This window comes from Bombus bifarius, unplaced genomic scaffold (genome assembly GCF_011952205.1).
Source record: "Bombus bifarius isolate JDL3187 unplaced genomic scaffold, Bbif_JDL3187 scf7180000008014, whole genome shotgun sequence".
Lineage (NCBI taxonomy): Eukaryota > Metazoa > Arthropoda > Insecta > Hymenoptera > Apidae > Bombus > Bombus bifarius.
The window spans coordinates 1,279,186-1,290,996 of record NW_022884390.1 but is presented as its reverse complement, the minus strand read 5'-3'; the positions used below and the strand labels follow the sequence as shown (position 1 = coordinate 1,290,996).

Sequence of the window (11,811 nt, the reverse complement as noted above, 5' to 3'; positions counted from 1 at the left end):
TATTTTAGAATTAATTATAAAGACGTACCTCTCATACATATTATTATTTATTATACTAGTTAAAATACTTTCGATTATTCCTTCTAGAAAAAATTATGAGAAATATGGTCGGAGACCTAGCTAGAGACTCTTGCATGTCGATAAATATTATTCTATTAGTCGTATTTCAATTTCCTTGGAAATAACGTCATCTATGAAGAATCACATTCTTTATAAAACATTCTATAAATCTTGGCACATTTACAATACTACTGAAGTGAAATACTGAGTTATCAACAATATTCTTCAAGAAGTAGAAGATATAGAATCACATGTCAAACCAAGCCTGTATTTAATTCCTATTCTTTACATCAGATCAAATATAATGTAACAGGTGTTTCGTTTTACCAATGAAGGAACAGTTGCAATATCTCGATAATATTACAGATTCTTTGTCTGCTTATGGGAACAGTCGCACAGGTGTGTTCTTTTTTCCTATTTTACACCACCTAAAGTAAAAGTTAGACTAGAAAAGTAAATAGTTAAGCAACGCTATTCCTCGACATTAGACTTGCTTTGAGATTTTGTAACTTCTATGATACTCATCCTTAAGTAATAGATTATATATAGACCATGTATTTCAAAATTGAAAAATTGCAGAGTAGTCCTAATAACACATTTTTGTTAAGTATTTAAACAGAAAAAGAATTTAAGATATTGAAAAATTGGAAAAATATTTTTAAGTAATGTTAATGGGATAAAATTAAATAAAAATTGAGGGTAATTCTAATGAAGAGAAGTTAAGCTTCTCGAAGAAGACACGCACAGAGTGAGTCAACTTGCGAAGAGATCTTGCACTCCTGCAACCGGGCGATTTTTATCGCCCTTGGCACGAATCAGCAAAGGCGATTGCATTTCGAGAAGGAGATCAGGCAGGCATATTCCTTATTAAGAGTATATGTCATGCTAAGCACCGTTCTTCTCTGCTTGACCGCTCCCTTCCAGAAAGCTTCTTCATCTTTTCTATGATGAATCACAGACCGTTTACCAATAGTCTTCAAATTATACGCAATCGCACAGAGAAATACATGTCTTCGTGTCTACGGTTCAGTATATCCTTTGTTCTACTACCTGAAATTAAAACCGTCATTACTATACAAACAAGGCTGAAAAGCGATTAACGAGTTGAAACAAAAAAGAATCGTGCACCTGTATTTTAATTTAAGTAATTCACATGCGCTACTTTGCTCAAGTGTCGTGTGATCGATATTGTGTAATATGTACAGAAACAAAATCATTCGATTTCGAATTTTAATGCACCCAGGACACACCGTTAGGTACAATAACATTTTACATTTTTTTATTCATCATTTACTCCACAAGCTTAAGAACAGAAAACTATATAACGATCATCATTATCGCAAACGTTCAGATCGTTCCACGTAAGGGTCGTTTTTTGTAAATTGTATCGTTCGACAAGTTCGACGGTAATTTTTATCATTTTTTGATTCGATTCGTCTCTTCTTATTCTTCATTTTTACTTTTTTTAAGGTACTTCGTGTATAGCATCGTATTCACGGAAAAAGTTGAGGAAAATTCGAAATAGAATATGTCTATCAAAGATCGTGATCATCCATGTTCTTCGTTTCTCCAAAGATGACGTACTCTCTGCAAATATCGGCCCCGTAAAATCATTCGTCGCTTCGTTACGCATATACATGCCTAATTCTTAAGGTCCCCGTTCAACCGTGAACCTTAATCTGTCCTTTGAATCCCTCAGATCTTGCGATGTTCGCGGGATAATTCGGATAAACAACGCACTGGTTTCGACTGACCCTGATTTCCTAACCCATTGACTTACTAACGCAGTAATTTCTAATTCGAACCGTTAGAAAACGCGTCTATCGTCGCGTCGATGGATTATGGACATCCAAGAATTCGTTCGAACAAAACGACTGTGAATATCATCGACCGCGAATTGCAACATCTCTCACAGAGAAGCGCAATACCGATCATCGTAAATCATTTTTTGCAAAATCGCACGAGGCACAATCATTCTTTGTGGCAACAACGAGATCACGGTCATTCGCATCTTGCAAAGCTGACGCATTAGCCATCTATAATCGCCTGAACATTAACAAAGATTTTGCAAGAACGCGTCACAGACAGCTTCCTAGTTGCATTTTGGAACCATTTATTACGCATTCAAGACGCTACGTTACAATCGTGTAAATAAACTAATGTTCTTAACCACTTGCACTGGTAATTAATCGATAGACGTTCTTAACACAGCCAACCATAACAATCGACAGCGAGCTAGTACTTAGTATAAAATCTTATAATGTGTGCACGTAATATGGTTGTAATACGATTGATTGATAACATTATTTTCGTTGTGAATTTCAATTTTGAAATATAAATAGAGAAAAATCGAACAACGTGTTATGTATATCCTTTTCCCATTTAAGATATTTAAGTAGTGATGTGCATAACACATTATTCTAGCGCAAATGGTTAATAGGACTTAAAATTATTAGAGGGTTATCAACATTGCATAAGTTACTATACGAACTAAATATTGAAAATGAATCTATAATATCAAATATTATAGCGTCTCACAATATCCCAACTTCTCCTTTAATTGTAAGATCCTCTAATAAATTTAAGCGATATAATTGTTTTAAAAAAACAACCAACATTCAAAAGCTATGCCACTATCCATAAATTAATATTTCCATGATAATGGGACATGTAAAACCAATAAACGAGCGACGTTGCTCCAGGCTGTCACCTTCAAATAGCTTCTTACGCCCTGCAGCCTCCACTGACAGCATTCGTTTCCTTTTTATTCACGTGGTCCATACAGTTTGCATGTGTTCAATTACAAGTAATTCTGTTAACGGACTCACACGCACGTTACAAGTCTACACGTATCCACACAGAAAACCAACGAACGGACGGAAGGATCAAGAGGGCGAGAACATCATTTCGAGGTCGATCCAGGATAATAATAAACGACTGCCGGTGCTGGGAGCTGCCAATGCGCGGCGTGAAGTTCGATCAGTTGTAAAAGGGTCTTCCTGACTGAAGGTAGTATTGTATCTTCCGCGAGAAAAGCGTCTCTTAAACTTCCAAGCAATTGCTGCAACTGGGCAGGTAATTCAGTGTCCAGGTCTTTACCGATGCAGGTTAGGATGAAGAACAGACAGTCAGTCTTTAACACGAAAAGAAATAATTACTTTCTTGTCATTTTATTTAGTATAACTATGTTAATGTAAATCTAATATATGTCGTAGGTCATTCCATAAGTATGTAATTACATGTCATGTAAGGCAAGATTTTGAGAATCTATTTAATTATATATTTCAACTTTTAAAAGTGTTGTCCCTTTAATTTCATAATCACAATTCATATGATTAAACATTAATTTAATTTCAAAATTCAGTTATATCTTTAATACGTTTTTATGAAAAAGTATAATGATGATTCTTTATAAAAAAACAATAATGAACTGATCTACATTATTACGAATCTTACTTCATATGTACTTACATTCGAAACATGAAATTTATTTTTCTAGACAATTTTTTAATGTAAGAATTATTTTTAAAAAATCTGTAAATAAAGAATCTGTAACAACTTCATCTAAAGATTTTCTATACATAATTAATCTATTGAGGAAGTACGCTAAATCGTATATAAATTATTTTGAGTAAATATAATATGATGTTTCAAGGAAGTTACATAGATCTTAGAGTTTTATATAAAAAAGCAAGAATTCATACGCATCGATCTAATATTTGTATTGGTGCTATGTTGAACCTACCTCAGCCAAAGAATTTACAACTGGAGGCTGTAAGCAATCTTGGCAACACTTCCAAAGCAGTGTGAGAAGAACACGTCCGGGAGGAACGCCCTCCTGTTGTGTCTTTAACTGAAGTTGCCTCCGTTTTAGCTGTAACCGAAATCATGCATATGTACGAGGATACATAGGTATGTGTGTGCGCCAATCATTTTGAGTCACGATATGGCAAAAAGTAAGTTTGGTTCGACATAGATAGTATTGCAGAACATAATTATCAGTTGCACGATCACTTAAAGATCATCCCATTGTATTATAGACTTCGATGAGTCAAGTATTTATCACAGATTGTTTTACGAGACAAATTGATTCTACCTGACAATACATCTCGTTCAAAAACGTCATGAAGGCGGAGTAACGATGATAGTTGGAGCCGTCGTAGAGTATCTTAACTCGGTCTTGATACCATTGCTGACACGTGTTTAATAAGGATTCCAAAAAAGTTTCCTTTGTTTCTTTCTGCATCACAAAATGTTCCATCATGAGTTTTTTTTCATAATTTTATCGTTTCACGACATAATAATAATAGAGATATAAATAATAAATATTTCACGCAAATTATGAAAATAGAATGTTGCAATTTATATGCTCGACACTGTACGCATTCTAATATTAAATTATAATTCAACGAATAATGACCTCTATAATAGTGATGCAAATCTTCGCTGCTGGTTCAGCATACTTTCGGTTCTCGACCACCCTCTCCAGTATATGTCGCACGAGTTCCATTAGAGTTCGAGCATTTAATAGATTTGGATCTAAATAAAAAGAAATTATAATTAACCAGTGTCTAAATTGTAATTAACAAATATTGTTCCTCGCCCTCGAAACATAAAGTTATTATATTTAATATTTATCGTTACCTTCTATAGCTCTCAGAAGCGTGTCCTGAATCACAGGTGGAAATTTTCCCAATTCAGACGCGTCTGAAATATTCACCGCCTTCGCGGCCAACACGTCGGCTGCATTCAAGCTTTTCGATCGTTTCAGTCCATAAGTAGAAACAAAGGATAACGATTTTGTGAGCCTAGCAGGTTTTGCTGCATTCGCTTTGACATCGTTTTGATCTACGTTGAAGTGGACCCTACCCGAGCCCTGTTTTACAAAATGTATTTAGTACGCGATACTTTCACGTTCATCCTACGCGCGCTTGCATTCCATTCTACAAGGTTTTTCACAGGTTTTAAAACACGCAAAGCTAAACAGCTTAGATCATAATATAAAATAAAATGATTTTGAATAATACATTACATCTATATTAAAATTAATCTTTTTATAACAAGAAAATACTGAAAAATAAATGCTTAATACTTGTCGTCTTCCGTAGTAGTTCTGTTTTTCTAATATTTTTCATTTCACCTTTGCTAATAGGTGTTTATTTTTATATAACTTCATTTCTTTCATATCTCTTCTAATATTTTGAGTATTTTCTTTTTTTTTTTATATCTTATCCATGTTCTATCAATCGATGATTGATATAATTTTATAAATAGATGATTACATGTAATATACTTCCATTACATGTAATATATTTCCACTTGATGCTGAGGTATCGAGCGGATGTGACTGTCGTAATGCAGATCCCGTCGAATGGTGACCGCTCTGAGAGTGACGAGATGTCTGATGATGATGTTGCTGAAAGGTATGTTGTATTTGTTGTTGCTGCTGAGCATAAAGATACCGATGCACGTTGCCACTCGACTTGCTGTGTTGCAAATAATACGGAGATCGCTCTGAAGCATTTGTCCGAGACCTGAATCAAGATCATTAATCGCCGATCATTTAAATAGATAGCAAAACGCTGAACTGAAATTATTGTTTTTTTTATTAAGCACACATAGGTCGCAATAAGACAGTGCAACACTTGTCTATATTTCTGACGTAATATCGTTTAACATTATAAGTATTATCAAAATGCCATTACAACACGCTGAAACAATCCTGCACTCTATCTTTCACTTCGAACGTTGATCCGAATACTAATCTACAATATTTAGATTTCGCAAGACGCTTCGAAAAATGAATCTGGTTTCGAAATTACTTTCAACTCTTTTTACTTCTCTGTTAGAAAGGTATTTTGTTTAAAACATACACAATGCACGTATCTTTTCTTTCTTTTTAGATAAAATGTCAATATTTAATAATCAGATTACAATTTATTATTTTCTTTATGTCAAGATAAAATCTATTTCTAATGGATATCTTTTAATTGATCTTTTCTCTAGAAATTGCTTTAATAATAAATCTACTTGCAAGAAATTCGTCTTGGCTTTCTACACATTCTTCAAGCATTCTCGATACGTCGACCTAGTCTTAGGTATTCCATAAGTAGTTTATACTCACTTAGAAGGATGCGAATCGTTCTGCTTCATAGTGAACTCCTTGGCATGCACGTTTAATCGTGGATTAGTCGTGTTCGCCGTAGTTCCTTCCGTTCTTCCTCCTAAAAAAATATGTCAGAGCTTAGAAAAATTCTTTGACTTTCTTAAAAATAAAATGATATTTAAAGGGTGATATAATAAAATAAAAACTGTAAAATATGAACCTGGAGGACGATAAATTTCCAAGGAAGGTTTACTTTTTAACGTGGTTACGTTATTATTGTTGTTGTTATTATTGTTATTATTACTGCTATGATTATTATTGTTAGTTCCTTTCTGTGGAACCGCATCCCTCATCTGCAAGATTAAACAACAAATTAATTTCAAGTAGCTGTGCAAAAGAACGTGACAATGATTGTTTACAGACAACTGTATATAGCGTTCTAAATTGATTTCTCTAATAATAGAAGGACAGCCGTACTTTATATTAAAATTTTTCTAATCCTGTCGATACCATTATATCTATGCATTGCTATATCGTTTTTTATCCCCTATGAAAATTTAATTAGAGGCAAACGAACTATAGTGATGGTTAATCCCAACTTGTAAACAATTTATTCTAACAAATGTTCAAACAAATGTAACTCTCAAAATCTATCACAAAATATTCTCAATAAATTAACATACAGATTAAATATAAAAACAGCAATTATTCTAAAGAATTTCTTCGCATTATATTTATTACCTAATTCGTTCAAACATCTAATTCCTATACATAAATAATTATAATAAAATCGAAAACATAGAAGAATACGATTCTGCCTCGGAAATAAAGCAATCTCTAGAAACACTTCAGAATGTTCTCTACTTCTCAAAACGTGTAGATTAAAAAAGAAAACGTGCTTGCAACAAAGAGACTCTGATTGTACATGTCGTTTCGGTGGACGAAAAGACGCAGTACCGAAACAAACAGGGGAAACTCACAGTGGAAAGCGTGTGAGAATCATCATCGTTTCCAAGGGCGTCGAGAGAGCGTCGGATGGATATCCTTGTCGCGGTAGGGTGGCAGTGACTGCGGGAACGGCGAACTTGCCGGCAACACGAGCAGTAACTACTGGCCGTCTATCAATTGACACGTGACATGCGAAAAATCACGCGGTTTTCTCGCGTTTTCTCGTCGAATTTTCTTCCAGCTTTTTCCGCGTTGTCGTTCGACCGCGCGTTGATACAGCCGACTCTGATGACTGTCGACTAATAATAGACAGCACGGCCACGAGCGAGCGAGCGAAACGAACCAGCGAATATACAGCCACACGATACGAGCTTACATACGTATTAATGCGCGCTGCACCGCGCTAACAGTGGACTGAAATATCCGACGAGAGTCATCCTCGGCTTCGTGTCGACGAAACACGCTTTTAGGGTGGATCCGAAAATTGTCGAACGCGGACGTCCACGGTTCTTCTCGATGAACTACCGCGTGTTCTCTCGCCTCTTCGAAGTAGAAAGTGATGGAAGTCGCTCTGAAGAGTATGAGTGAAGATAAACGAATATGAAGTCTGAATTAATGATAATGATTAGACTTTATGTTATATTTTAATGTGCACATCGATGAAGTTGTCATATAATTTATATTAAAACTTACTGTGTTTAATGTCTCATTTATGTTTTCTGGACCGTCGAATACAGTAAAATATCAGTTATCCGATTGATTGTTTGGATTTTAGATCCATTAGATTTCATATTATATTTTTATGTGCATAAGGAAGTTATCGTCTAATTTGTACCAAAGTTTACCGTGTTTAATATCTCATTTGCTTTATGTTTCCCTTTGTGTAAAAGTTTTATCTAATGATTTTGTAAACATTTCAGTTGTTTATTGTAATGAGAAGATCTTGGAGACCTGACGCGATTGGAATGTTGGTATTACAGGAATTTAGGAATCCTCGTGTTCTGTATGTCGTAGTGAACCCAAAGTAGCTCGAGTGGTGAATTTCTTAGAATTAGATTACACTCTATTCGCGCCAAGAATTTTTTTACTTAAGTGTACGCAGAGTGTGTTTTCTCGTGACAGTGATTAGAACAAAAATATAAATCAGTACAAAACTATAAATCGGCAATCATCGGAACATCATAGGAATATTATTAAAAATTCATTTTAATAATCTTAAACTGATTCTATAATCTTAAAAAGAAACTTTTTTATTCGTATTATTCATCGGTTATCGTATAATTCAGTGTGTAAAATTACATAGAGTAATGGTGAATCAAGAGTTCAGTGGTTATAACGAAAATAGTAATAGTAGATTATATATCTGTAAAATTTATGATAATGCTACTAGCAATATAATTGGACACTGTTTTAATGAAAAATGGAATGAATGAATAATGAATGGCGCGAACTAGATAATACATAAGTGAAGATATATTATATCCAAGTTTATTCAAACCTGCTAATTTTTTCTCAATTAATCATAATTTTTTTATTGCAGTGCATTAACATATGCAAATACATAGCAATGCATTACATTTTGTCTCCTTTATTTTTCGCTGACAGTTATTATTATCAAGGATTGTATAACAGAAAATTAATGTAAACGTAATTAACTTCGATTAAAAATTGAATCGAAAACGTGCGACACGTTTTGGCATCGGTTCTATTTCCGTTTGCGTCTGAAATATCTATGACTAACGCAGTATGCTGCAAATGTATTCACCATTCTTAGGCAAACAACATATACACTAGGCTGTCCTCCGTTTTCCACGAATCTTCATCTTAGTTCCGCTTCCATTAATTAACTTACCTTTGACGCTTCTTCTTTCGTGTGGGACAAACGTGCAACGCGTACCATCTTCGACAGCAATTATTTGATTACAACGGTTGAGAAGATCAACGAGCTTCTGCACCAATTACACTATACGTTTCAACAAATACTTTATTATTAAACCTTCTTCTATACTCAATTCCTATTATGGTATTAAAATTTTAAAAAAGAGAACAACAATTGATTGTAAAATAATTATTAAATAATAAAATAAGATAATCATTCATAAAGTAATAAAAATCTAAAGTTTAATAAAAATGTAACTTTAATAGTAATCTAACCTTAATAAAAACCTAAAAATTTTTTAATGCCTATTTTTCGGTTAAATTAATGAAGTAAAATTTCAAGATTTCAAAATTCACAATTTTTGTAATCAAGATACATCGTACTTTCGAAATAGATAGCCGATGATGTAGTCAATGAAAATTTATGAATTGAGTTTAAGATTTTTACTAACCTGTATTATAATACATCGCAAAACAAGGAAGACTTGTTGTAATTACTTCAAATTTGAAAAAACTGCTTCGAAGTATTGAATGATTCGTTGAAAAGTTTCGAGATAATCGTTCGTTCGGTTAGAATTTCGTTTTACCGGCGCAGAGGACCGGAAGTGAGCCGCGGCACTGACGTCGTTCTCGATGCTGGCACTCGATCAACCGATTCGAGACCGCGAACCTGTATTCAAATTATCGTGATGAATCATCCTTGTTTCTTTGCAATTATACCATCACCCTGAGCACGCCTTTATATTTATTTATGACGTAATTAAATCAATTTAGTGCTTTATTGTTTTTTTCAAATTTTACTAGAATTCTGATTTGATTAACAATATAAATAAAATAACAATATAGGTAATAATAGACAAAAAGTAAATAGAAAATAATATAAATAAAACAGAAAAAATAATATAAAATTTTTCGATATCTATATATATATTCGGTATCTAAATTTAATATATCTAATTAAGTTTCTCTAGAACTTTTCAGATACTAAACCCATCACTCTTCATTCATTAAAAAAATACTTCCTCTTTTTGTAATCCGACTTCTGCGCAGTTAGCTTATTTCAATAGGCATTCAATTTATTTTCTTTTCATTAGAGCCGTAATTCAGTTCAGTGTAAGTAAAGAGAGGAAACACAAACCTCTAATTCAGATAATAGACGCTTCATATATACACCAAATAAGAACCATTATTTCACACTGTGTACACTATAATAATTATATTTCTCTTTTTACAGTTTGACTTCGTTTGGGAAGATTCGAGTTTAAAAATTGTATTTTAAAAAATTCAGGCTAGACCCACACTCGAATAAAATTATGAATCGTTAATTTAACCTACCAATAGATTTAACGATTTATGTTTAATGTTTAAAAACACTTGGGACATTTTATAGAGATCACTAATACGAATTTTTTTATTCAACGATTTTCGAGACCAACATCGATGCGAATATGCTCGGCGACTAGAATTGCGACGTATGTACACCATCGATCTTTAACGCACGTTTGTGTGTCGCGTGTTCACGCCTTTCGGATCGTCATAGTTCGCCGAGGACGGAAGGATGAGCGTTTCGAGGCAATGCCATTTACGCGTGCACATGTTGCGACGATTGAGCTGGATCATCTGCGATCCGTAAGGCCGTCCGTGAATCTTCGACCACGCATGGTCGCACCCACGCAAGTGATGCTAGTTCTCCATTCTCGTTGCATACACGCATATGCAATACGACATTAGTATGGTACACGTCGTACCTAGTCTGAACATCCTTTAAACGCAATCAGCTGTTCGGGGATAACACTTTCAGTTTGACAATGGATATAACATGTAACTACAATTATAGTTTATCTATACTCTATATCCTATTATTATTATTCCTATATCCTATATTAACTATATTATATTCATATATCAACTATAGGAATCTAGACACATTAGTTGACTTTTGGTATCAATATGTGAATTCTGTCAAAATTTGTAAATTAATCAATAATTAGAAGTAACACATACTACCTTCATTAAATTGAAATTATTTAATACTTTTAATTTGACAATGGTTACAATTACAGCTATAATAATTTATCTATACTATCCAGAAGAATCCAGGTACTTTGATTGACTGCAAAATATAGCAAGACCACAGGTGGAAAACATGATAAGTCACATTTTCTGTCTTTCATTGAACAGTAAGTTTAAAATTCAATATCTTGTCAAACAATTCTAAGTCAGAACTATATATATATATATACATTTGGTTTTAGAATTAAATATGTATTTTTGTCACTTAAATCCAAACAATCAGTAAAAATGGACTTATCATATTTTTCTTGCATGATCTTCATATAAATTGACAGCAAATGAATAATTAGAAATAGTTGTAAATATATATAGTTATATTCAGTAGAATAATTATAAATTAAAATTATATATTAGCTTTAACAATAATAATATTTTACTATTTACTATACACATTTACTGTTTAAATATCACTGGTTACATTCCAATAGGAACTTTTTCTATTAATTTAGAAAAATCTTGTTAATCTGACTTATAATTTAAAAATTGAACAATCTGTGTTTGTGTACTATTATGTATTTTTATTTTATTTTATGTATTTTTGTGTACTATGTTTTGCATTTTCCATAAATGTAGAAACATCTGTTTAATCATAAATAACAAAATAACTGTAGAAAGTTTACATATAAGTTTCTAAAAATTAATTCGATTGTTATATTATGCTTAAATTAATAAGTTAATCTTAAGTACCTATAATGATTACAAGTAATCTTTTGCCCAGAAAAATAAGTGTCAGTAGTAGCAATATC

At 33.0% G+C, this 11,811-nt stretch overlaps 1 protein-coding gene and 1 long non-coding RNA gene across 3 annotated transcripts; one reads left to right on the top strand and one right to left on the bottom strand.

Annotated features, from left to right (window-relative positions):
• Positions 1-1,177: 1,177 nt before the first annotated feature.
• Positions 1,178-10,522, bottom strand: LOC117206999 (CBP80/20-dependent translation initiation factor). Of its 2 annotated transcripts, XM_033446782.1 has the most exons (11): positions 10,131-10,522; positions 9,445-9,662; positions 8,967-9,077; positions 6,387-6,519; positions 6,185-6,284; positions 5,363-5,594; positions 4,705-4,936; positions 4,481-4,599; positions 4,157-4,300; positions 3,806-3,934; positions 1,181-3,193 (listed from the first exon to the last, which is right to left on the bottom strand). In XM_033446782.1, exons 3-11 carry the CDS (start codon positions 9,012-9,014, stop codon positions 2,963-2,965), a joined length of 1,368 nt encoding a protein of 455 aa, XP_033302673.1. In that variant the 5' UTR covers positions 9,015-9,077; positions 9,445-9,662; positions 10,131-10,522; the 3' UTR covers positions 1,181-2,962. The 2 variants fall into 2 exon arrangements, with proteins under 2 accessions (XP_033302675.1, XP_033302673.1); XM_033446784.1 differs by lacking the exons at positions 8,967-9,077; positions 9,445-9,662; positions 10,131-10,522 and adding an exon at positions 7,147-7,532 and having other exon boundaries at positions 1,178-3,193.
• Positions 9,880-10,844, top strand: LOC117207007. The gene is made up of 2 exons (XR_004487458.1): positions 9,880-10,105; positions 10,227-10,844. It is a non-coding gene; the product is annotated as an uncharacterized LOC117207007 (long non-coding RNA).
• Positions 10,845-11,811: the final 967 nt, after the last annotated feature.

Bases quoted from the DNA above. Each gene is read 5' to 3' on its own strand.
- LOC117206999 (XM_033446782.1), bottom strand. From the start codon at position 9,014: ATGGTACGCGTTGCACGTTTGTCCCACACGAAAGAAGAAGCGTCAAAG. The intron at 6,285-6,386 runs GTTCATATTTTA...ATATTTTTTTAG, and splicing joins GGAAATTTATCGTCCTCCAG to GAGGAAGAACGGAAGGAACT. The intron at 3,935-4,156 runs GTAGAATCAATT...TTTCGGTTACAG, and splicing joins TGAACGAGATGTATTGTCAG to CTAAAACGGAGGCAACTTCA.